We start from the raw sequence: 26821 nt of genomic DNA on the forward strand, positions 1-26821 counted from the left end.
CCGCAGGCCACTCTTTCTACACGGGGGTCACCCCCTTCTCAGGGCTCCCAGTTCCGCTCCACAGCCCAGCACCGGTAAGCAGGGCACCCAAGTCTTTCGCGATCGAACTTCCGACTCTCCCGGCCTGATCGCGGCTCCTTCCCACGTGCCCCGTGCTGCGCGCACACTGGCTCCCCCTTCACAGAGCCCAGACCCTGGGAAGTTCGCTCTTAGCTTTCCAATCACTTCTCTCTAGAGACATGCGATAATATCTGCAGATCATTTACGTAATGGGGTTCCTTCTACCGTGCCTCCGAAAAATGGTCACCAAACACAGTCCTAATTGTCATTTACCTCGGATGTTGTGCTTTCATTAGCAGCCCTCTATGATTACAACCTTCTTACTATTTAACCAAATGGAGCGTCCCATTAAGAAAGAAGGTGGGATTCTGGGAATAAACCCCAAAGCCATATTCAAAACAAGAATGAAGGCAGAGGCAGGAAAATATTCACCGTAAACGATAATAGCAACCTCAGGAAAGGGAGACTACCTAAACATTCAACTGCTAATAAATCAAGGAAGAGAGTGTGTAGTTATCATAAGGAACAATGACGAGAAGTGTAAAAATATGAAAAATACACGTGAAAAAGCAAGATTAACGCACAAAGACCTGGGCAGTAACACAGACCACTGTTCCGGACCTCAAAAAAGTTCTTGTTTTGGTTCCAGAACTGTTGATGTGGACAGGAAACGTGCGACTCCCTGGGCAGCAGCCCCTCGGTGCAAGTCCTACGTGCTGGGACTGCGGCCGGCCAAGTGCTCCAGCAGGAAGGCGCTCTGGACTCCCGCAGCCAGTGGCTCCTGGCTCTGCCCCTCCCCTCCCCTCCCCTCCCCCAGTAGTCCTTACTGCTTCTGTAGAACAGACCCAACACCATCCCTCCGTGCCGGGTGAGGACAGGAGGACTCCTGCCGATTCCCAACACCTCAATACAGAAAAGCCACTTCTCCACGGTCCTTTAGTTAGTTACCTGGGGCACGAGATTTCTGGTTTTTTCCCAAAACTCGTAATGGGGGTCACTGCTTGGAGAGCCGTCTGATTCAACTTGATGGCGACTGCCTACAAGTGCACAGGAGGACACGCTCAGTCCGGCAGGGGCGCTGACCCTTTAGACCGAGCGAGGGGCGGGGACACAGGTAAGGCCGTGCGAGTTACCTCTGGGTTGTCAGTCAGGTAGATCTGTCTGGAGATGTTGTTTATGGCGCAGATCCACTGTGGAGAGAGGGCGTTAGAAACCTGCTGGATCCCAGTCACCGGCTAGGCCAGGACAAAAATGAAAGAACAAAAGCTTTACCTCTTCGTTTTCCTTTCTGCTTTCTGCCTGGAGGATTATTCCCCTGAAATAAAGCGCATTCAAGTCAGTGCTCCCCAGATCTCGGTGACCGAAGCTTACTCCACATTCACTGAAGTCAGCTGGGTCCCAAAGAGAAGGACCACAAAAGGCAGCACGACCGGAAAGAAAAAATGGGGCTCTGGCTTGCTGCTCATCCACTGTGTGATCCTGGACGGACACTTCCTTCCCCTGGGCCTGTGCTTTCTCATCGAAAAGTGAGCAGCTGGGCTCAGGTCTACTAGCTCAAGTCTGTGCGTCCACAAGCACAGACTTCTCGTTGGCCCCTTAGATGATCAGGGCAACCCCTCCTCCCAGCCACGCCCAGAGAAGCCAGACACTTCGCTTTCCCACCGAGGGGAACAGGACAAAAATAATACTGCCCTGCCCTTGGTGAGGGCTTAACCCTTCCCAGGGACCCCACAGCTATGTGAGGTGGGAGCACGGACCTCAGCCCTACTTTACATGTGAGGAAACCAAGGAGTTAACTGCCCGGGACCACGACTGGGATCCCAGGCCTCTCCTGCCGCCCAGGAGGAAGGGTGAGGTCTGAAGTTGCTCTGCAAACCTGGGAGGGGAGCCGGTCAGCACTGTACCAGCTTGCCAGAACACGCTACCGTCCAGACAGAATCTCAGCTCAGAACCCCACCCGGAAGCAAACGCGAGCAGAGCCAGCTCCCATGGAAAGACGGCCGGCCCCACTCCTGGGGGCTCAGTTTGAAGCTCCTGCTCCAGAGGGGACCCCATTGCAATGGGATCTGTGAATGACTCCAAGTGACCTCTTCTGGGCCCCTGAGGCATGCGGGGGTCTGTGGGGACAGCACGTTCCCACAGGGAGTGCCGTGGCTGAGCACACCACCCAGTTTGTCTCCAGTTTCAGCCGGAACAGCAGGCTCCCCAGGCAGGTCTGCCCGCCCTCCGCCCCAGCACAGTACACAGAGCTGGTCTGGGAACAGGCAGGGGTGGCCACGGCCTTCTCTACAGATCTTTGCCGACAAACGACTCTCCTATGGCTGCCTCCCACACAGAGACACAGAGGCCCGGTCTCCTCCAGGGCCGCAGACAAAGCCGCACTGGGACTCCTCACACGAGGCAGACTGGATCCCACAGGGGTGCCGTGTGCTTGCTTAAAGAGAGCATAAAACAACCTCCCCAAAGACCAACGATCCCCGGAGGGGGCCTCTCCCATGGAGGGCTGGCATGGAGGGACGCGCCAGGAGGCCCCGGGCAGGGGTGGGGTCACTACCCTTGCTCTCCTCCCAAATAAGACCCGCTTGGCGTACGATTTTCCATTGGGAGTGGTGATCTGGAAGCAGTATCGTCGGTCTTCACAATCCACTGCCATCACCGAGCAGTTGTCCAGGTCCTGGATCAGGCCCCCGGCAACAGCTCCCCGGGGTTGACACATGAGGTTCCCGCCTTGCGTGAAGAAGTAAAGCCGCTCCCAGGTGGTGGTGACCAACCCTGTTTTACTGCGAGAATCGTGACTTTAGAGAGCCCGTCAGTGCTCGGAAGCCCGCGCAGAACCTCAAGGTCTTGCTGCCTCTTTACCAGTGTTGGTGGCATTTTAGAAAAAATGCTTCTCTACATTAAAGCAAAACTGCGAATGCAGAGCAGAAGAGGCAAACTGTAGCTGGAGTGACCTGGAAGTCACGGGCTCTGCCCACTCGGGGGATGCCTACCCAGGGCTCGCTCCGGCACGTGCCCACCCTACAGCAGCCAGACGCTGGCTTCTCCCCGAGACCTGGAAACGGGAGCTGTAAACTGAGACGGTCCACTAAGACATAGACCGAACTATCTAAATCTAGTGAGAGTCACCAGGGTCACCCTGGCTCACAGCACCCAGAATTCCGGGGACATTAACTAGGTTGAGTTTTGCTTCAACTGGATGTTACTCTGGTTTTGTGGGCTGCTTGCAAGAGGAATATCCAGTAACTGGCAAGTAACACCAGAATCTTGTAGGATTTTCCATCCGTATAAACTAAAGGAGATACTTAACTTGGGATCTCAACAAGCGGGGAGAGCCTTGAGGAGCTCCATGTTGGTAAGAAAACAGCCAGCAATTCCTCTCTGTAGCTCTTCTATCTGCGAGGTATCAGGTGCACTTACCTGATTCAATGTTTCTCGAGTTGCAACTATGTGCAAGGCACTAGGTTTCCTGCCTCCATGATTGCAATTATTTCGCAAAACTGGAACTAGCTAACTTGTGAGTGCCTATTCCCTGCTAGGAACGACTTCATTTAGTGGGACTCATTGCCAGCTGTTTCACGGGTGACACGACTGAGACCCGGCCACGGGGTCTGACTGAACCAAAGCCAGAGTGTTCACCGCACCGGACAGCCTCCGTCTGCTCTTGGATACAAGGAAGCCCGATCATCCTCTCTTTGATTCAGCCTACATGGACCCGGATGACCCAGAAGGCCTACAGGCCCCGATGCCAGTCTCAGCTGCGGGCCCCGAGCACACTGCTCTCACACGTCAGCGGCCTGGGCTAAGGGCGGGGTGGGATAGGAGCTCTCTACGGTCCAGGCTGATGACGGTTAAGAGCAGGCTATCTGCACATGGCCACGGTCACCAGGGACGGGGTGACCCGCCCCTCAGAGTCCACAAACAGGCCTCTTACAAGGCTGTTTCAAGCCCCTCTCTCGGCTCTTTGGGCCCCGAGCCTCAGAGGCTTCCTGCGTGGCAGGTGGGAGGGGCACTGTGCGGGAGTCCTTCCCCACCCTCCCCTGCCCCAGCCCTCCCTTCCCCCTCTGAGGGAAAACCGATTTTAGAAAAAGAGGCCAGCAACGGCATTCTCACTTTCTAAGATTCAGGTAACCAGCCTTCTGGATGAGGTTCCTGTTGATCTGTGGTGCAGCCACATCAAAGTCTGGGGCGTAAACAGACTCCTCGACAGAAAGCAGTTCTTGCTGCGACACCCGCATCTTTTCCGCTTCGGCTTCTAGTTCCACCTGAATGCTTAAGACAGAAGGCGTCAGGTCAGCGGCTCCTCACGGCCAACCGAGTGCTGCCGAGCCACAGATAGCGGAGCTGTCCCCGCGGCTTCCTGCCCCACGAAGGGAGCTCAGACCCCAGACGCTGAAGATCGAGGGGACTCAAGTCCACGTTGCTAAAAATGTTTACATGACTGCTGTTTGAAAACAGAACAGGTTGGCCACTGGCCAGCGCCCCAACCCAGCGAAACAATCTCTCTGCTGACAAAGTGGTATCCGGGCTCAGACCTGTGGATGCAGATTTTAGGAGAAAAGCTTTAATGAGCCCATTCTCAGGGCTTCAGGTGCAGACCACCTGCGAAAGTGCTGGAAAGGAAGGAAACAGCAGTCATTCCTGCCCCTCTGCTCCCCCTAGTTCTGGAAGCGGCCATTGGAGGACGGAAAACAACCAGGAGGTAGGACGAGGGCACATGGACAAAGACAAAGGCAATGCTTTTCCTCTTCTAGAAGCCATACAGCTGCCCGAGACCATGGAGCTGGGCCCAGGGCTGCCCACAGCCATACAGCTGCCCGAGACTGCAGGGCCGGGCCCAGGGCTGCCCGTGCTACACGGCACAGGGGAAGAGGGCCAAGGTCTGAGCTCTGGCTTGTGTGCACTTGTGTACCGAGCTGTGGAAAACCTGAAAGCTTTAGCTTCGAAGAGGCAGCTGCCCTTACTTCCCACAAAGCGATGCCTCCACAGCTCCCCACCCAGCGCTGACAATCTCGGATATAAAGTGCCGAACACAAGCTGCCCAACACGGCCCGGCCCATCCACGCGAGAAAGCAAACCACAGACGCGTTGTTCCACTTTTCCACCATGTTAAAGAAGGACTGAATTACAAATGTTAAAGTCAGAAGGAACTTTGGGGGCCAGCTGGGCCACTGTTTCCCAAAGTGAGTTCCTTAGGAGTTTCTCTCAAAGGGTTAAGTTTGGGCTTGGTCCACACTCTCCTCTTGGAGACTCACAGGCAAGCTGCCTACGTCTTAATGCAGCTCAACACAGGCAGGCAGGCAGGCGATCTAAGTTAATTTTGGCTCTTCTGACATTTGAATAGAACGGCTGGACTCCACCACTGGCAGCCTGAAGACGGGCGAGCTGGAGAACAAGCCTCATTGGCTTACCTGCTTGTCACTGCCAAGACGGGGCGAGTGAAATGGAGAAGAAAGTTAAGCAGCTCAGGAAGTGGAAGGAGAGAGCCAAAATATACAAAACCACTTAGGTTCTTAAGCTTTTAGGGGTGGCAAGGCTCCTTGAGGACCCAGTGGAAGGTAAGGATCGCCTCCCCCAGAAAAATACTCCTGTGTACCAGCAGGACACCTGGCACACAGCTTCAGGGAGCGGTCAGTAACTGCCCCTCCCTCCGCTCTCAGACCCACACAGACTCCACTTCAGTCGCCGCGTGAAGGGCTCCCAGCACTCCAGGACAGGGTAGAAAAGTACTTTCCAATAGGCTTTCTTCCAAGACTAAAGAACAAGAAGTTTATTTAATTGACCATCATATTGATCGATCGATCAGTAGGAACAAAGAAAAAAAGCAGAAGTGTATCCCTGCGGGGTTAGAACTAAAAAGAAAAGCGCCTGGGGTGCCCAGGTGTCTCAGTCAGTTAAGCATCTGACTCTTGATTTTGGCTCAGGTCATGATCTCACAGTTCGTGAGTTCGAGCCCCGAGTCAGGCTCTGTGCTGCTGACTGTGCAGAGCCTGCTTGGGATTCTCGCTCTCTCTCTGGCCCTCCCCCACTCTTCTGTGCATTCTCTCTCAATAAATGAATAAACTTTAAAAAAAGAAAAGAAAAGCTCCTGGCCCTCTGGGTGATTCGAAAAGCCACCGCGTCTGGTTTAGGCTGGGTTCAGACGCCCCGCACAGCTCACACAGCAGAGCTCGGCCACTCACCTCCCAGGGAAAGGAGGGCAGCATCCGGAGCCAGCACACTGTCCTCGGCCCCTCTGGGCCAGCAGTGCAGCCGTCACCTCGTGGCCTGAGAGGCGTGGCCGTGTTTATCTACTCGCCAATGGAAAAGCCAAGTGGTAGGAAAATTAGAACCTGGATCCGAGTGATTTAGCCGTTCGAACCAGGAGGTTCAAGTGCTTCCAGCTTCGGCTGGGAATGCTGTCTGCGGCTGCTGCCCTTGTAATGAACTAGGCCTCATCAGGCAGCAGAGGGAGGGATGAGCCACAGCCCCGAAGGCCGTGGAGCCGGGGCTTTGATGCTGGTCACATGGAAATGCCCGAGCGGCTGAGGGGCACTCTGGACGGCCTGTGCCAGCTCACACAGATGCTGACGACGGAGGACACAGAGGCTCTGAGGTTTGCGGAGAAGTACGTCACCGCGTCTCAAGCGCAAACGTCCCACTATCCATCAATAAAAAAATCTAGTGCGTGAACAAACTTCGAAGCCCAGACGGTTCTCTCAGGACCAGAAAGCCAGGGAATTCCGGGAGCTAATGGAGGCTAAGAGAGAGGCAGTCGGGAGAGGGCAGGGGTAGGGGTGGAGGGAGGGATGAAGTGACAGCAGGCACCTTCCTTTCCCCTCTCCTAACGCTCCCAGCGGCTCACAATCAAATTAGGCAGGAAACGGAAATGGGATTTCAAAGTGCCTTCTAGCCTCATCACGAACGCAGCCCACACCGCCGGCGGCCGGGGACGAGCAGCCGGTGACTTCCAGGCAGGCGCAGACGACTTCAAACCGCAACCCTCCCGCATGCCGCACGGAGCTCAGCTCTGGCTTTTCGGCTTCGTTCTCTACTGTCAGCACTTGAGGTACACTTCTGCCTGAACGGGGTCCACTGCTTGGCCGCGAGGTGTTTGAAAAGCAACACCCTCAAGAAAATGAGCGCCCTTGCTCCACTTTCCCAAACAAGATAAATTCTACACTCCTACTTCCATTCTGTGTATCTGCTGATCAACTACTCTCTCTCTGTGCCATCCTCCAGAAATCACGTCTGCAGTGTTCATGAGACAAGGCTCCCTGGGGCTCACGGACACCGGCAGCGGGAGGTGAAAGGACTCAGAGCAGCCACGGCATCAACTAAACGTGGGCCAGACGGTCTGAAGAGAGGACGCCGTCTTCTTAAAACATAAAGATTCATGAGGCCGAAATGCAATTTGTTAAATTGATTCAAAAGAGGCTTAAAGCCTCATTTATTGATCACGAACTGACGGGACGGTTAGTTTCCAGAAGAGCCGCAGCACTGCTGGCCACATACCTCTCGGCTCCAAAGGGGAAGCAAAGCGTGCTTCCAAGACCACAGCGAGTCTACACCGGACTGACGGCTTTAACATGCGAAGGCTGGGCCAACAGACAAGAGGCCCTCAGCACGCGCACCGGGACCCAACGGGAAAAGTCTCCCCGCAGACACTTCATCTTTTATTCATATACAGAGTCTGTTCACGGGTGGGCACGCCTCTGGGCTCCCCATGGTGGGAACTGCAAAACGCATTACTTTTCAACCACAACCCAAACACCGGCGGCTAAGAAGGGGGCCCGCTGCCCAGGGATCCCAGCATGGTGGGGCTCCATGGGACCCCCCGGGAGAGGGGACCCCCCGGAGGGACGGGTGCAGCAGGAGAGGCAAAGGCCCACAAGACCCAAAGTGGAGTGCAGCCTTACCTTTGAACCATGTCTGCTACGGAGGATAAAAAGCTGTCCATGCTTTGGGAAAACATCTCTGCTCCCTTCTTGAAAAAGTTAATCTGAAAGACAGAAGTGTGACGCCGTGAAAGTCCTCTAGGAAAGGAGACGGATGAGCTCACTCGGTGCGGGACTGGGAGCACCGGGGGCAGCGACACTGCCCCCCTCCACACCCCCGCGTGCCCGTGGTGCCTCAGGCGCCTCCGCTGAGCTCAGAGGGCCAGCAGGGTTCCTCCCGAAGCCCCAAGTGCGCTGCAGAATGGGGGCGGTGGGACCCGGCTCTCTCGCCGAGAGACTGTCAACATCGGGGACGATGTAAGTCGCTGCTTGGCACAGACCACACGTGGGTGCGTCAGCAGTTGGTACTGACAAGTAGTCTTGATGTTCTCGCCATCAGCTGCTTTCCTCTGTGAATTCTAGACAAAGAGTTTCTTGGGGGCAAGGGGTAGGTCTCCACCTCTGCGTCTCCAGGACCTACACTGGTGTGTGACAAATGATGTGCACAGCGCCAGCAAGAGGCCGACGAGCACTTGACGCGGCACGGCAGGAGGTTCTCCGGGAAGAGAAGCGCACCTCGGGGCCACCAGCTGACCCCACTCACCGAGCCATGTGCAGCTCGGAACCCAAGCTGACAGATAATCCGGCTGAGACACTGAGAAGGGGAAACTGGACTGACGACCCTTAAAAGGCCCTTCCAGCCTGGATGGGCGCCTGGATGGCTCAGTCGGTTAAGCGTCCGACTTCGGCTCAGGTCATGATCTCGAGGTTTGTGAGTTCAAGCCTCACATCGGGCTCTGTGCTACCAGCTCGGAGCCTGGAGCCTGCTTCGGATTCTGTGTCTCCCTCTCTCTCTGCCCCTCCCCTGTTCACACTCTGTCTCTCAAAAATAAATACACGTTAAAAAATAAAATAAAATAAATTTTAAAAAGGCCCTTCCAGCCTTGAGGTCAACCCAAAAGATGCAGCCGAGCTCTGGCCCCGAACAGGCGCTTGACACAAGCAGGGTCCCTTCCTGCTCCCCACGTGCTGGATGGACGCTCTCTCAGCCCAGGGGAGAGTGGCCCCAGGAGACCTCAGTCTCCTTTGAAAATAAAACTACAAGTGCTGGCTTTCGGGGAACCAAAAGAAGGAATGCCTACTTCCCGTGAGTCCCAGGTATTCACTGCCCAGAGAGTCCGGGTTGCCTGTCAAACCTTGAAGGGCACGTCCAGTGCATTGCTGACATGTGTAACCATCCTGCCCCAGAGCTACAGTTTCTACTTCTTTCTATGGCCAGGGCTTTAAAAAACTCTCCATACTGGGTATGAACTCCATTTTACATGCCTGGTCAGAGAGAGGGAACAGTTGCAAAGCCAAGTCATGAAAAAAAAGACACGCAGTTTGCATGAAGGTATTTTCTCACACTTTGTCCCAGCTCATGTGTCTGATCTGGAAGCTGCCTCTGCCCTGGAAGGTGGGCAGAGAACTCGACCTCACATCCCAGTGAGGCTGGCAGGCACTGTCGGGACAGTTCTGACGTGTTTACACCCTGGGGAGGTATGCGACCCCACATCCTCAGTTTTCACGGTACAAAAACAGAGGATGATCGCCATTATCCTAACGCAAGGTGATAATGCAGGAAGCTGCTCTGGCCCCATGATCTTTTAATCATACAGAGATCAACACGGTAAATGCCATTCTGGAGCTCGAAACATCAGTCTGTTAAATGAGCTTTCCGCATTTCTAAGGACACAGCAGCACAGTGGCTTTCCTCTCCTTCCCCTCTCTGAACTCTTGGAATTAATTCCACGTCTTAGCTCCCCTGCTACTCTGTAAGCTCCTAGGGCAGGGACTCATGCAGCCCCTAAAATGATCTGATTAAATGAATGAATGAAAAGGAAGGAGAAGATACTGGCGTCTACAGTCACCTTTCCTAGCACCTACCCTGTAAATACTAGAGTTCATTTGGTGTTCTCATAAACTTGGATGCAGCTTACAAAACCTCAGTTTGTTTCCAGGCATGACGACTAATCATGATTTCAGTGCAAACCTATTGAACAAGGGCCAGGGAAGACAGAAGTAAAGCCAAACCACTTGCACTGACAGGGGTGGTGCTGAGAAGCTGGATTCAGCCCAACGTCATCCAAAGACCTGGTGTGCCCGTGTGAACGACAGGAAGTACAGCGGCCCCATGACCGGCAGCTAACGGAGGTAGATGCCACGTAGACATACATGGCTTTAAAGGGGCTGATGAGGCAGAAGGTATGCCTTGGAATTGCCCAAAAGACTCACAGGGTTAGACGACAACTGGTCTATGTGAGACAGCCAAGTCTGCAGCAAGATGTGAGGTCTGCAAGGGGTGGGGCTGTCTGGTCTTCTGTCCCGACATCTGGGTACTTTCCACGTGAAAAACGAAACCGTGCCATCCTCAATCCTCGAAACTGCTGCTGTGGCCACCCAGTGACGTGTGCTCTGCTCTGCAGCCAGGCCCCCTCGGCCCTGCAGCAGCATTCGCTTAGCGCGGGCCGGGAGAAGCGGCATGGTCCTCAAGGTGACACACGGGAACCCAGCCGGGAACAGGTCCACCCTTCAGGCCTTGCGAGGCCCCTCCCCTAACCGACCAGGCTCTGTAAACACTAACTGATCAGGCCCGCAGCCATTCAGCTTTCTGAGGCTCTCGGGCCAGGACCCGTCTGACCCTGGGCCTCTAAGTCCACAGGCAAGGACCATCAATCCAGGAAGGACAGACGTGACAGGAGGCGTTAATTAGAGCAAAGGCAGTACCAATGTTCCCTCACAAAGCCGGGACGTCCTCTAGGGCAGAGGTGTAAAACTTGAAGGAGAGAGGAGGGCACAGGAGAGCGGACGAGAACACATTGTGAGGAAGCTGGACGGCTGCAGAGGGTCTGCTGAGGGCTGGAGCCCACAGCCCACGAATGGACAGGGCTGGTTTTTGGTTCAACCCAGCTTCACCCAGAGTCACGGAAAGATTAGAGTGCTCTATTTAAGCACCACCTCTGAAGGCAGAAGCTGACTTTAGTTACCTCGCCATTCAACAACGTAACAACCACATTAAGAAGACAGATACTTGAGGGGCACCTGGGTGGCTCAGTCAGTTGAGCGTCTGACTTGGGCTCAGGTCACGGTCTCACTTGCATGGGTTTGAGCCCCGCGTCGGACTCTGTGCTGAGAGCTCAGAGCCTGGAACCTGCTTCAGATTCTGTGTCTCCCTCTCTCTCTGCCCCTCCCCTGCTCACGCTCTGTCCCTGTCTCTTAAAAAAATAAAACGTTAAAAAAATTTTTTTTTAATAAAAGACAGATAATTGAGCCTGAATGCTTAAAGATCCTCTCTTGTTCCCCTCTCCCCTGAATACTACTGATGCTGTGTTTTTAAAAACAGATCCATTTTTTAAATGTATTAAAAAACAAAAGATGCTCACGTGTGTGGAATTTAAAATCTTTTTTTTTACATTTGTTTATTTTTGAGAGACAGAGACAGAGCACAAGTCGGGAAGGGGCAGAGAGAGGAGGAGACAGAATCCGAAGCAGGCTCCAGGCTCTGAGCTGACAGCACAGAGCCTGATGCGGGGCTCAAACTCACAAACTGCGACATCATGACCTGAGGCGAAGTCGGATGCTTAACCGACTGAGCCACCCAGGTGCCCCAACACACGTGTGGAGTTATAAAAAGTTGCCGACTTTTTTTCTTCCCGACATTCTGCTTCCCGACATCCCCTTCCGTTCCTAGACTGTCAGTGGAAAGAAGATTCGTGGGTGTGTTTCTCACATGCCGGAGGGAGGTGCTGGAGCCCACATAAGTGGGGCTGAAGCAGAGCAGGGACGGAGAGGGGCGGTGCCCCTGGCCTCACACACATACCCACTCCCGTCCCCCCCGGGCTAGAACCCCGCCCCTCCCGCCACCTTAGACTCCTGGCACGCAAAGGTTCAGTGGACCACTAACTGGGAAGGGAGAAGTCAATATACCCTCAACAGAGACCTCAGCAAGCAGTGGTGACATTTCACCACGACCCAGATGCCAAGGGTGCCGGCAATAACCTCAGCAATGAGAACGGCCCAAGCGAGCGTGACCCCCCACCACACACAGCAGCAGAGGGATGTGCGGGGTCTCGAGCCGGAGGCCCACCTCCACCGACCTGAGCGGTCAGCTGCTTCTCAGAACCGCAGACCGTGCCTGGCTTTCACTTGGCTCAGAGACGAAGGGCCATGCCAGCCTCCCCCCGCCACGGGAGGCCTGGGATCAAGGCCATCACTTCCCCGGGCGTACACCCTAACGAGTCCCGCTAACGATGAGCCAGCCCACCTGGAAGCTCTCCATGTGCTGAACCTACGGGAGGCTCCAGGGAGGTGGTGCATTCGTGTTTCTTTTTCTCGTGATGCTTTGGTTTCTCCTAAACACTACCTCAGCGGGAACGCCAAGCTGCCCTCCCCAGCCGGCTCAGGTCTTAGCCCTCAGGGGAAGGGAACGGCCTACCTGTCCGTGGGCGAAGCCTATCATGGGCTCCATCATGGCCACGCGCTTTCTGTACTGCAGCGCGTTGAGGGCACAGTAGTACTGAAGGGAAGAAAGGTGCTGCTTCCGCCGTGCAGCCGCCACCTCCTTCACAACATCGGTCTTCACCTGAGGAGAGGTGGGAGGAAAATGTCGGCTCGTCTAACGGACATGGCAACTCTAGAAGAGCACGAAGCTTCAAAGATGTCCCTTTATTCACAAAACCCATTTCTGTGACAAATACAATAAAACCCAGATAAGGTTCCACCTTATGCTTTATTTTTTTAATTTAATTTTTTTTGAGGGGGTGGGGAGAGAGAGAGAGAATCCCAAGCAGGCTCTGCACTCAGCACGGAGCCCCACGAGGGGCTCGATCTCACAACCTAAAATCATGACCTGAGCCGAAATCAAGAATTGAATGCTTAGCTGACTGAGCCATCCAGGCTCACCCCTGCCTCATGTTCTAAAACTCTAAACTAAAAATACCAAAGTCCTAGCATCTTTGTGCTTGTGAGGCTGCGCTGGGGTGAAGCCAATTCCTGTCTGCTGGCAGGACTACAAAGTGCTGTGATCCTTTGGGAAAACAATATGGCGGCGTGCACTGAAAGCCACCAACATTTTAGTTCACTCATAAGATTGTATTCCAAGGAAATAATTTAGCTCAAGGAAATTATGTAATGGAAGTAAAAAGTCACATGTGTTAAAAAAAAGTTTCATATCATCTATAATACCAAAAAACTTGAGCTAAAGAATCAGAGTGGGGGCACTTGGGTGGTTCACTTGGTTAAGCGTCTGACTTCAGCTCAGGTCATGATTTCATGGTTTGTGAGTTCAAGCCCCACATCAGCTCACTGCTGTCAGCACAGAGCCTACTTTGGTTCCTCTATCCCCCTCTGTCCCTGCCCTTCCCTCGCCTCACACACTCTTTCTCAAAAATAAAGTAAACGTTAAAAAAAAAATAAAAGAATCAGAGTCAACACCCAGGGCAAGAAATTGAAGTGACCTGAATACATATGAGGAACCAAGCTTACGTGGAAATCAGTGAAATTTTACAAAGGTTCCAAGCTGGTGTTCAATAAACCAGTTTGAAAAGCTAGAACAGGGAGGCAGAAGTCTACTTATAAGATTCAGAATAAATAATTTAAAAATTTATGTATATGAAAGAAGAGAAAGGATTCATCAAGATGCTCTCACTGCCATAAATTCACAACAGGAAACTAGAAAAGGAGCTTAAGCAAATGATGTGAAAAACAAAATATAAGGTAGGTACTCTTACCTTTTCATTCTCCTTTTTTTTTGGAAGCCTGCTATATTTTGCCATCGAGAGGTCATGCTCTAAAAATAAAGGTGTTTAAAAAATTTTTTTTAATGTTTATTTATTATTGAGAGACAGGGAGAGACAGAGCATGAGCACGGGAGGGGCAGTCAGACAGGGAGACACAGAATCCAAAGCAGGCTCCAGGCTCCGAGCTGTCAGCACAGAGCCCGACGTGGGCCTCAAATTCATAGACCACGAGATCGTGACCTGAGCTGAAGTCGGACGCCTCAACCGACCGAGCCACCCAGGCGCCCCAAAATAAAGGCATTTTAGCACGCAGATAAGTTGAAAGGCCAGAGCATTTGGTCAGCACCTCTGCCCACACGCATGCCACACCCACACTAAACCCATGCACCAAGAACAGAGAGGATGCCTACCTACCATTACTGGCGAGTCCAAAAAGATCCTTTAAAGTGCTTACTTCTGAATGAGAAAAACAAAACAAAACAAAACATCTTAGAGCAAAGAAAAATAAAACGCACCCACCCAGAGCTCTGCGCTTCCCCAAGAAAACAGAAGTACATGCACGGTAGGAGGCAGGCTCTGTGGGCACCAACTCAGGGCCTCCGCCCTCACGAGGCACCGCCCTGTGGGCTCGGAATCCCGGTCTGACTGGAGCTGGTGGCTTCGGCTGCCTCCCATACCTGGTGACCCTGACTGCTCCTAGGGCCACTCGTCTTAGACAGCATCCAGGGATCTGTGAAGCAGGGGGCACTGTGGGGACGTGGGCTGGAATGTGTGGTGGCCAGGTACTATTCATGGGACCTGGAGTATACGGCTAAGCTCATATTCTCCAGCCCCTAAAAAGAGCGTTTTAATACAGCTTTCCTCAGAATATCCTGACAGTATCCAGAACCTAGAAATGTCCTGTTGCTGCCATTGTAACGTCTGGCAAGGCCACCATTAATAAAGGAATATGAGGTACTTGTTTTAACGAAAAACTCTGGAGCAATCTAGTATATGGTACCTGTGACAAGCCAACAGACATCACTATTACCCCACGTGGGTGCCACAGCCATCATCACGCACAGACAGGCCTAACAAAGTCCAAGACCAAAAACACCAAAAACACGAAGAGATAGATGAGGGTGATGCTGTCCAAGGTTACAAACTTAAAAACACAGAGACATCTACAAGAAAGCAATACTTTGTACAACTCTAGAACAATCCAGTTTTGCTTCATCAAAGGAAATCGTTTTCACATCACATCTTTTATGCCGCTTTTCAGTTTGCCTCAAAATTCCCTCACAGCTTTTAAATCTCTCTTCACGTTATTCTTACCCTTTCTGGAATCAGAATGCTTTCTGCCTTTGTTGGGTTTCATCTCCCTTTCTCTCTGTCTCCCCTTTTACTTCCTACTGGAGCTGTGTTGGGGTTTTCCCTTATGGGGTTAAATAACTTCGTTAAGATCTTTAGTGTTTTCTTCATTCAGATTGGTGCGTAAATGAAAAAGGCATTAAGACCTAAGATAAAAATGGGGCGCCTGGGGACTCAGTCAGTTAGGCGGCCAACTTCGGCTCAGGTCATGATCTCGGGGTTCACGAGTTCAAGCCCCGCGTCGGGCTCTGTGCTGACAGCTTAGAGGAGGGGGCCTGCTTTGGATTCTGGGTCTCCCTCTCCCTCTGCCACTCCCCTGCTCACGCTCTGACTCTGACTTTCAATAATAAATAAACATTAACAAAAACAAAAACAAAAACCTAAGATAAAAACCACTAAGCAGAGAAGAGGCCGAATTCTAATCTGTTTCTCAGGCTGACTCAAGTATGACCCAGGCCAAACACTTCAAACCTACGTGTTGGTGTCGTCAGAAAAGGTTACTTTGATACTTAGATACTCTAAGATACTCTCTAAAACAGATAACTCTGTTTTCATAGCTTCTCGGTTTACTACCACTAGATAGTTTTATTGTCTTAAAAAACAAAAGAAAACAAACGCCATCCCAGGCAAATACTACTAATCCACACCTGAGCCATTCAGGATTAAGGAAGGCCCCGGTCATTGCTGCTGCTGGGCACCCCCAGATGGGGGCTCACTTCCCAGGCACAAAGCTGAAAGATACAAATCTGACAACACAGGTCTCCAGGGTGATTATTCTCTATCTAAAGAACTTGGAGTTTGGTTCTTAAATGGTATCTCCACACATTTCCACTGATTGTATTTAGAGGAAATCTTTATGAAACAAGGCACTCAATAAGGCTTTCAGTTCGTATTGGCTGATCAGCACGCAACCACATTTAGATTTGGAATTTCATGCAATTATAGATGAGCAACACCAAAAACACTAAAAGTCTTTCTCAAGCAAGGTTTCTCTTGACACAAGGTAACTGACATGCCATTTACTGTTCTTCTGTCAAGTCTCAGTGCTGTCAAGCTGCCCTGGGGCAAAGTTGATGCCAGTCCTCCCCCTGTCCCCTATAGCCTCATATGACATGATCACAGGGAATCTCCAAGTGAGGGGCGAAAAGAACATCGTCTCTAAGATATACTGCATCTTTTCTGCCTAAACAGATTTTACACTTTAAGGTGTTATATTTTTAAAGAGGAAGTACGATACTGAACAGATCTCTTAGTACTCAGGTTTAGACTTTTTTGGCCACTGACTTTTGTACTAGTGTTCTAGAAAATATAATTCTTTAATCTCGAAGCAACGACTATTTTCAAGGATATAAAGAGCAAAAAGACTACAAAGTTTGGATTCCTTTTTGTAACATCCAACTACATTTTTTCAAGATTATTTTTTTATATCCATATTTTGACTAACTTCATTTCCAAGAGATATAAAATTATTCTAAGGTTTTTAGTTGAAGAACCAAAACTAGTCAAAAAGGGCAACCAGGCTCTCTGAACCAGTCTCAGATACACCCACCCACTAAAATGTGAGCTCCAGGAGAACAGGGAGCTGGTCTGCCTTGTTCACAGAATCCAGCACAGGTAAAGCATGGTCCCTGCCCTCCTTCCCTGAGCCACCCTCTTTCCATTCCAAAGCACTCATGGCTCCCCAGGAACAGCATGCCTTTACAAATGCTCCCACAGTAATATTAGCCTTGCCATCTCTGTCCCTTTGGTAATCTCTCAAAACCCAGCACACAGATCACCTTCTCCAGGAAGCCCTCTCTGGTACCCAAAAATCAAAAGGGTAATCACACCTTTCTGTGTATATTTATTCCTTGTACCTCTCTGTCCTGCTGCCCTACTCACATGATGTTATGATTGCTTCCAAGTCTGTTTTCTCATTAGCCCGTAACCTCCTTTAGGGGAGCTAAGAACATAGTGGGAATTCAATAAAAGTTAGCTAAACTGAAGTGCTAAATAAAAGGAGGGCATTTCTCAATGATGCACGTATTTAAAGAAATTAGTACAGTCCGAAGTATCATGAAATGAACTGATATTTTGAAGGTAACTGGCACTGAACTCAGGAACATTACCTGTGAGATCCTTTTCTCGAAACTGTATAATAGGTAGAACCATTGTGTCTGCCAACTGTTTAGCCAGCTCTGTGTGAAGAACATTAAGCTGAAAAAAAAAAAAAAAGAAATCTTGCTGAAAAAAAATTATACCCACTATTATGGCAGCTATCTGATTTCCGCACAGGATCACATTGAACACTTCCACGTGGCTAGAATTCAGGTACACTTCCTTAGCAAATAAACACCCTTCATTTAAGCCGCAAATGATCCAGGCCTAGAGGTACTAAAACTAAATGCAAGGTTGCAACTGACCTGGCATCAGTTAGGTTTGCTAAAGGAGTTTCTGAGCTGAGCCCACGTTGTGGTCTGTTTACTGTGCCGACCCTGGTTCTATGTTCCCAGTCAGAGCCACACCAGCTGGAGGAGAACGCTTTCGTGTACTTGCAGCAAACATAGGTCACCACAAGCGCTCAGCTCTGGTCACACTTTACCAGGCCACCGTGAGCTCTCTCCCTCTCAGACGGGGCCAAGGTCATGCCTGAAAGACCAGCCTGCTGGGAGCCTACTAACCCTAAAACCACAGCAGCTACGGGCCTGGAAATTATTCTGGAGAAAGAAGGCTCCCCACTGAAACCTCAGATCCCAGGCCTCTGTTCTTCAGAAAAGGATCTTTCAAGAACAAGATAACTGTTCAAATGTGATCTTCCTCACCAGATAATTTTAACGGCCCCTGATTCTTTCTTTCCTTCCGGCTTGTCAGGGCCTTTCTAAATCCTGTCATAAATGGCATAGGAGAAATAAAGTCATCCACCTCAGCACTACCACTTTTGAATACTTCCTGTGTGCCAGAGTTACATGCTTTGTATCATTTGGTTCTCAGCCACTCTGGGAGCTCGCTTTTATTATACTCACTTAACAGACAGGCAAATTCTCCAAAACCAGACAGCAAAGAGGTGGCATAGCTGGGATTTTCATCCTGGGCTATTGGAATCTGAGCTCCAGACTTTTCCTACTACACCGTGTTGGATACAGAGCCTGTCTTACGTGCTCGCAAAGTTGCCGAAACTTCAAATGTTTGGTAGTCTAGACATTAGCAATAAATGTAGACGTTACTGAGGATGCTCTGGGATTCCTGCCGGGTGAACAAAGAGTAAACCACCCAGCAATCTTTTTTGCCGTACACATTTGGCAAAGTTGCTTTCAGCGGTGATGGCAGTTACAATACGAAGCCCCCGTGTGCCCAGAGCTCTCCCTCCAACAGATCTGGACCTTTAGGACTGTGCCTCCAGAGGCTGCTTTGAGAAGCTTACAGACAATCGCTTGCCAGGCAGGGGAGCTATGGGCCAAACAGTTAATGTTGTAGCTTTCCGTTAAGCCAAAGCTGGCAGCTTTGTTCTGCTGAGAACACATGAAGACACCATGCCAATAAATGCCACCGGGACAGAATGCGTTAACTATTTCTCTCGAATACCTTCAGTAAAAAAGTACTGCTTTTTTTTACTAACAGTTAAGTGAATGAAAGTCACCAAATGTACCTACTATGTGTCTGGCTATGTGCTCAATGCTCTGATAGACATTATCTAATTTAACCTTTACAAAAGCCCAATTAAATGGGCTTTCTCGCCTGCTGCTGCCATTTACAGATGAAGAAACCAAAACTCAGGGAGATTAAGTGGCTTTCCAATGATCATGCACTTCAGGAATGACCAACTTCCTAGCTACTCATTTTCTTCCTCGTTTCTTCTTAAGGATCAAGGGGATTGTCGTCAACTTTTGGCCGTGGGGCTTTTGAACGGTATGGGACGATGGCTTCTAAACACGGCGCCTTCACTCAGGAGAGTGGCAAGAGACCACCTCTTGGCACTCCAGTATCATCATACCAAAAATAAGGATAACACCATCTTCCTTGCATGGCTACTGTGAGGACAAAACAGTAACCGGAACAGAAGACACTCAGAGTAGAGAGTTTGGCTGACACATACTCGTTAATGTAATCTAGAATGATGACGACTTCCTGTCTTAGGTGCACTCCATGGTAGTGACCTAGAAACCCTGCCCGTGGGGAAATCAATAGGGACAAAATCTCTGCATGCCTACAACATGGAATGTCTGATTCCAAGGCATTCTATTAAAAATGTAAGCCACATGATTCTCTACTTTTAGTTGGGTTTTTGATTTCTGAGTCAAATGACTTGTCTTGAAAACTTTCAACCTGGTATAGGCCCAGACAGACAAAACCACCTGAAAAGCTACTTAAAAGCTTCCCACCTGAGCTAACAGCTTTCACACATGTAGGTCTCTACACCACGAGGTTTGTTTGAAAGCCCCTTACACTGCCAAGCTTGGGCGGGGCCGGGGGGACGACGACATGATACTACCTATAAAATCACATTTCCAGCCTTCCAGCCTTTGGGAATGATTCACTCCCTACCAAAAGAATCATCATCCCTGCCCGTGAAAATCTGGTTGTAAGTAAATATCCTAAACTGGAAACCTTGGTTCTGGGGTTTTGACGACTAACCACATTTGCTTAGCAACTGTCTTCTGCTCGGGAAAACACATGACTTCAGTGGGTGGAGTCTGCTCCTTCTCCTCCTGGGTTATTTATTCATAGTCAATTAGGAAACATTCATCTCCTCACCTTCCAAAAAAACTACTTTTTGCTCCCCTCTAATTACTTTTTCCATTTATTCTCCTCTTCTGGAAAAGATACCCATCCATTTTAACATACACTTTGAAGACAGTCAAGGTCATGGGAGAGAGGACGAAGCTTACAAAGAACCAGATGTCATGTTCTCTATTGTATCGCCAGTGCCCAGAACAGCATCTACTAAACAGTGGTGCTCAGTACATGTTTGCTGAACGAATAACACCTTGTTGGTCTGATTTGTTGAATGAACAAAAATGCAATCAGTACAATGTCATGTTAGTTTCTCATTTTATTTTTTTTCATGTTTATGTATTTTGAGAAAGAGAGAAACAGAGCACTGAGCAGGGAAGGGGCAGAGAGAGAGGGAGACACAGAATCCAAAGCAGGCTCCAGGTCTGAGCTGTCAACACAGAGCCTGATTTGAGACTGGACCTCATGAACCGTGAGACCATGACCTGAGCCGAAGTCAGATGCTCAACTGAGCCACCCAGGCGCCCCTCATTTTCTTTATTTTTAAAGTTTATTTACTTTGAGTGAGAGAGAGAGAAAACACACATGAGGGGTGGGGAAGGGGCACAGAGAGAGAAAGAGGATCCCAAGCAGGCTCTTTGCTGTCAGTGTGGAGCCTGACATGGGGCTCGATCTCAGAAACTGTGAGATCATGACCTGAGCTGAAGTCGAACGCTTAACTGACTGAGCCACCACAGTGCCCTAGTTTCTCATTTTATAACCTGAAGACAGTATCTACTTTATATCAGTTAAATGGCATCTGCATTTTTTACCATGATTTTCTACTATATAAGTATTGCAAACTCCTTGCAAGATGAAATACCAAGTTCATACCAACCCAGTTTTGCAGAAGGTTCTGCCCAGCACCAGTAGCATTTGAGCTGGAATGTTTATTACGATGAGGGTTTATGCACTTTTCTCATAACAATACCTGTCTTCCACAAATATTCATGTATTATACAATATATGTATTATACAATACAGCTATAAGAGCAGTTATGTGAAACCCTTTGTAGTGGGGTGAATTGTGCCCACTCTCCTCCTCCCCCTAAAAACGTCCATCCAGAACATGAATATTTGGAAACAAGGTCTTCGCAGATGTAACGAAGGATCTCCCAGTGCGATCATCCTAGGTTATCCTGGTTGGCCCTAACTCCAATGACAAATGTCCTTACAAGAAGAGAAGACACAGATGGAAGGGGTGAAGTGCAGTGTGGGGAGGCGGCCATGGAAGTCAGAGGGAGAGACTGGACGGATGCAACCATCTGCCAAGGGACACGCAGGGTCACCAGAAGCCGGAAGAAGTCAAGAAGGATTCCCCCTGGGGTCTCTGGAGGGAGCACGGCCCTGCCAACAACTTGATTTCATACTTCTGGCCTCCAGAACTGTGAAAGAATACATTTCTACTGTTTTAAGCCACCGACTTGTAATTTATTACTAGCATCCCGAGAAACTAATATACTCTCCTTAGGAAACTGAATTCTTAGAAATCTTTCATTTGGTCCATCATTCATGTATACCAAAGCCCTTCCCTCACACCAGAAACAAACTAATCACATACAACCAGTCTTACGAAATGGACCTAGGAAGAGCAACAAGTTGAGTTACCTTCTCAGATATTTAAGCAAGTATCTAAAAATGGGAAGTGGGCCAAAACAAACATGAAAGAAAATTCAAGAAAGAATACAATTTTGCCATGTTGTGATCTTACCTCATCTACCACTTTGGAAAAATAGTGGAGTGTAGAAATTACTTCTTCGTCGCCTTTGCCAAGAGCAAAATTCTAAGACCAGAGAATAAAAGATCCAGGTGTTAATGCTCGGGGCAACGCCCGCGTCACCCACGTTGCGCCGCCCCCCACGCCAGCTCCCACTCTCCTCCCAAGTGCACGTCAAAGCGTCCACGCACAGAAAAGCGGTGCACTCGCCTTGTCCTACCTCAGCGATGCACTTAATCGCCCCTCCCTGACCGCTGCTTTGGTGGTCACCACCCTTCTCCTGTCTGGATGTAACGGCATCTTTGAGTTTATTTCCTGGTATTGGGTTATTTCCTGGAATTTGATTCATTTGTAGCCCCTCAGACTATAAACTCTCAAGGCAGTGGGTTACTTCTGTGCTAATTAGAAAATATCATACTTTGGGATGATCACCAGTTAGAATTTATCAGTGGAAAGGAAAAGGCAAGACAAAAAATAAATAAATAAGACTGGACTATGGACAAAAAGAAAGAAGGAAATCAAGGTCTCTCTAGGACGCCTTTGGAGAACTCCTTAAAAGAACCCCACTTATGACAGTCCTGAGCGCCACATCACATGCCACATAAACATCAAGTTACCTGTTTTTCATATGCCAGCAGCTGCTTAGAAAGCTGTTGAGTGGCCAGGCACATCTCATTCTGCAGGGAGAAGAGAAAAGCAGGTAAGATTTGTCCAACACATGTATTTCAGTGATGACCAAAAAAAGAGGTCACCTCAGAGAATCCCTTAAGAATGTATGTTTGTGTCTGTAAAATAATAGCGTGTTCAGAAATTATTTGGAAAACAAGACCAAAGCAAATTAAAAGGTTAAAACAGCCTGCATTCCCCCTGCCCGCCAACCATTTGCAAGTTACTGCTCCTTCTGGTCAGTATAAAAACAGTTATATTGTGCCCAATATCCAACAAAGACGTGATCTTCTCACTGAGGAAGCACACATCAAAAAATTGTTACAAGCATGATGAGAACTGCAAAGGAAATCACGGACATGTTAGGAGGCTCTAACAAGAGGACCCAGATGGTCTCCAAGGAAGAGAGGTTCTAAGCAGACACTGAAGACAGACTAGGAGCTAGCGATGGGAATCAGCTTTCCAGAAGGGACCAGGATGGGGAGAAGATGCACAGTCTGAAGAGCTACGGAGCAGAGTAGCTGGAGCCAGGGGTGCAGGAGTGGGAGCAAGACAAGGCTGGGGAGCAGGCAGCGTGAGGGCACGCAGGCCTACGGTCCAGAGCTAGCCTCGACTCTATGTGCAATGGGAATTTCAACAGCACCGTGACATGATCAGATCCAGCAAACTTAAGACTACTAGGTCAGTAGTGCCGGATGGTAACATGGAAGCACAGCTGTGACATCCCAGGAGGCCTGTTTTGTGCCATTTTTCACTGGCCCCTACTGTTCATCTTCCTCTTCTCCGATTTATCGCTGTAACCTCTGGCAACAGGGCAGTTTTCCATCACTAGCCTCCCACCATCGATGCACTCAGCCCAGAAAGCGTGTCTTACGTTTCTAAAACTCAGTGAAAGCCTGTCTTCAGATTCAGGACTCACTCCTAACAGAGGGGCAGAGCCACAGGGTCTGACCTGGAGAGAATGAGGGGAGGGCACTGGCCAGCCTCGGCCTTAGCCTTCACTTACTTTCTAATTCCCCTGGGCTTACTATTCCTTTAGAGGCAAGGCCTGAACTCTGCAGGAGCTTGTTTTCTTTACCGTGGTTCTCCTTTGCAAGCCCCATCAGAGCCCTAATCCTACTTTTTTCAGCCCCCTTTGCTGACAACTAGCCAACCTGTTCCTTGACTTCCTTCATCGGCCTCAAGGAACGGTTATTAACAGACCCTGAAACATGGCTCTCTTCTTCCCCAGAATAAGATCAAACAAATATAATAAAAGTTCTCAGCTTTGGCAGTCTACCAGCATGCCATCCCTTTCAAAACTATCCAGAGCTGGTGGCCAAGAGCAAGGCAAGTGAGCACCTGCACGAGTACCAAGCCCTGCACTTAGGGAGGGGCACACAACAGCTCCCAGCACAAGGCAGGCTCCCAACGAAAGCGTGATGAATGAATGAATGAACAATCAAGGTTAGAAGACTCCTCTAAGTCGCCAGCTTAAAGCAATACTTGGAATCAGGGAGTCGGGAAAATACTTCCTAACCCTACAAGGAAACATCACAAATGGGGAGGGGGCAATAAAATACAGACTGGACAGGCATGAAACAATCAGCCATGAAACACTGCCTGTTGAGCATCTTCAGCAGTGCTGCTTGGAAGGTCAGTGTGCACAGGAACGCGGGTCTTGGCCCACTCTGTGGGCTGAGAGCCTCTTAGATCAGAAAATCCCTTGCTCCTCCTCTTGGAGTTAGTAGCTGAGGCTTTAGGGTCGATTTGCTCAAGCTACTTTGGCATCTGCCTAGGGATAGCATCATGTGCACTGGGATTTGCAGATTCACAGAATCATCCTAACAACAGCACCTAACACTGACAGCATTTAATCTGTGACAGATGCCACGCTGAGTGGATTCCATGCATTACCTCATTTAATTCTGACAACCCTATAAGGTAGGTTCTGATTATTAACTCAAATTTACAGATGAATAAACTGAGGAACGGAAAGGTTAAGACACTTGCCCAGGGTCACACAGCTAGTTAGCAGCAGGGCTGGGATGTGAACCCAGGTCTGTCCCATTCTAAAATCAACACTCTTAAACACCACTCTCTAAGATCCCAAGTCCTGCTAAGAGCTGAGGCCTATGCTTTAGCCTAGAGTTGACAAACTTCCTATAAAGGGCCAGATAGACATGATTTTTGGCTTGTGAGATATGGTCTCTGCTGTGACTACTCAACTCTGCTGTTGTAATCCTAACACAGCCATAAACAAGACATAAATGAATGAGTGTGGCTACCCTCAGTTAAGCAGTTATTTACAGGGGTGCCTGGGTGGCTCAGTGGGTTAAGCCTCCAACTTCGGCTCAGGTCATGATCCCACAGTTCATGAATTCAAGCCCCACGTCAGGCTCTGTGCTGACAGCTCAGAGCCTGGAGCCTGCTTCAGATTCTGTGCCTCCCTCTCTCTCTGCCCCTTCCCCACTCACACTCTGTTTCTCTCTCTAAAAAAGACACATTAAAAAAAAATTTAAACAGTTATTTACAGAAACAGGAGGCCAGCCCAAGGGTGTAAATTGCTGATGCTGCTTTAGATGGTAAACGTCTCCAAAGACCCACCCTTCAGGAGACTCTCCATTAAGCTACAGTATTTCCAATTCAAAGAACATCTTCTACTCCTTCAAGTCATTCTTTTCTTTATTTTAACTAAGTCTAAAATATTACTCCCCCATACCTGTATCCTTTAGACACTGGTCAACAGACATGATAACTACCCTCCATGCCTTCCAAACAAGCAGGAACCACGGACTACTTGAATTCCTCTCTCTACAGCTCGGTGGCAAATGCTCCAAGTGTAGTGGGAAAACCTGCCTGAATGCTGCCAGTGTCAGACTGCCCAGGCTGGCAGGGAGCGCCCGTGGGCCACCCACACAGCAGGAAGACGGGGCACAACGCACAGCACTCAGCCGCTGCTTTCTGGAACTCCCGTGTACAACTGAGCTCTGCCGAGCCTCTCCTAGAAATACCTTACGAAAATGCCGTGTATTTTCAGATGTGTGTGGTTGCAGGCTGCAAGAGTCTGTTCTGCCAGTACGATCTCACCGGGAACAAAGCACAGGTGCAAACTGGGCTGTCACCTGCCCTGAAAAGAAGTGAACTTCTGTACAGAGCACATCACATGAAAAATCTTTTGAACTAGACCAACTTTAACCTTACTCACACTTAATCTATCGTACGCAAAGGTTTTATGAAATGCTTTGTCAACATCGGCCAATTAATCCACACCCTGTAAGGTAAACCCACACCATTATCTCTGCAGAAGGCTTGCAAAACTGGAGCTTGGGTGCAGAGTAAATATTAGTAATGACGATAATAGAGGCAGCTGCTAACATTCAGTCTTTCCTGGGTCCTTGAGAGGGCTGTTGAACGTTTTTCAAACAGTATCACATTTAATCCTTATAATGCACCTGGGAGGTAAGAACTATTATCATTATTGTTTTACAAATGAGGAGACAGAGGCTCAAAAAGGGGGATTACTTTCTAAAATCACAACTAGTAATGGCAAGGCAAAGATTCCACTCAGGTCTGGCAGACCTGCAATCTAGAGCCCAAGTTTTTAACGCTATGCTATTTCCAAGCCCTGTCGGGCCTTTGGATAGGAACATTAATCCCACACTTGACCAGCTGTGGTTCGGCAACAGAGGTGGCCTAGAATTTAGACTCTAAATGGAGTTCCACGAGTAAGATTTCTGTGACATTCTGGAACCGCTCTCTGGCTATTATCTATGGTATCGGATGCCCATGAGAATCCTTAAAAAAGATAACCTGACAAACTGATGACTGACAGCATCTCCTATATTAAATAGGACTTCCACGGCTCCTGCCAAGGCAGAAAATAGCAGTGGTGAGCAAACCTGAAAGGAAAGGAAAACCAAGCTTTTAGCAAAGGAATGTTTATCTCATAGTGGCCCAGAGTGCTTACAGAACTGTAACTGTCATCCCAAGCCACCCAAAGGCCTCTGCTGGTGGCATAGCCACGGTGACTAGCAAGGGACAGGCTGGGAGCAGGGGCAGAGGAAATCCACTGGGGTCGAAGTCACAACGGAGGCACTTGCTTCAATCTCAGCAATGCTGCTGGCAAGCCGGTAGGGGGAAGTCTCTGTCACCATGGTGCTCACCACAAAGCCAGGGTCCAGGAGCCCTCGAGCTGGGCCGCACACAGAAGTAGTGAGAAGCGTGGGGAACAGAGGCAGGAAGCTGTGTTGGGGGGCAGGCTGTGAGGGGTGCCTGCTGAGGCTGTGGACATTAATCTGTAGAATCTGCTCTCTGGGATCTCACGGTCTAGAGGGTCAAGAAAACTTCACACTCGCTACAGCGTAAGCAATCTGACCAACAAGCGTATGGGGCATCCGGGCATGCTGCTGTGCTTTGGCCAGGAAGGGAGGAAAGGAAGAAAGGAAGGAAGGAAAGGTGCCAGAGACCTCGAACGTGAGGTCCTAAAGCCAGAAAGGCTATTTGTCAGGGCAAGGGTTTGATGGGGATTCCTGGCAGCAGGAACGGCAGAGCAAAGTCTCAAGACATGTAGAGGGTCTGGCATAATCTGGAAAAACCAAACATGAGCC

General features: G+C 49.7%; 1 protein-coding gene across 2 annotated transcripts in view; it reads right to left on the reverse strand.

The window, feature by feature from the left end:
- The window catches only part of APPL2 (adaptor protein, phosphotyrosine interacting with PH domain and leucine zipper 2), a 53857-nt gene that overhangs the window by 13410 nt on the left and 13626 nt on the right, over window positions 1-26821 (reverse strand). For both annotated transcript variants that reach the window (XM_042993077.1, XM_042993076.1), the window contains exons 3-14: window positions 22184-22243; window positions 21561-21632; window positions 17209-17296; window positions 14165-14206; window positions 13742-13800; window positions 12448-12594; window positions 7956-8038; window positions 4171-4329; window positions 2652-2840; window positions 1333-1375; window positions 1194-1250; window positions 1009-1097 (exon numbers count right to left, since the gene is read on the reverse strand). In XM_042993077.1, coding sequence (XP_042849011.1) covers window positions 1009-1097; window positions 1194-1250; window positions 1333-1375; window positions 2652-2840; window positions 4171-4329; window positions 7956-8038; window positions 12448-12594; window positions 13742-13800; window positions 14165-14206; window positions 17209-17296; window positions 21561-21632; window positions 22184-22243 — 1088 coding nt within the window. The remainder of the gene's footprint in view (window positions 1-1008; window positions 1098-1193; window positions 1251-1332; window positions 1376-2651; window positions 2841-4170; window positions 4330-7955; window positions 8039-12447; window positions 12595-13741; window positions 13801-14164; window positions 14207-17208; window positions 17297-21560; window positions 21633-22183; window positions 22244-26821) is intronic.

The sequence above is a fragment of the Panthera tigris genome, chromosome B4 (genome assembly GCF_018350195.1).
Source record: "Panthera tigris isolate Pti1 chromosome B4, P.tigris_Pti1_mat1.1, whole genome shotgun sequence".
NCBI lineage: Eukaryota > Metazoa > Chordata > Mammalia > Carnivora > Felidae > Panthera > Panthera tigris.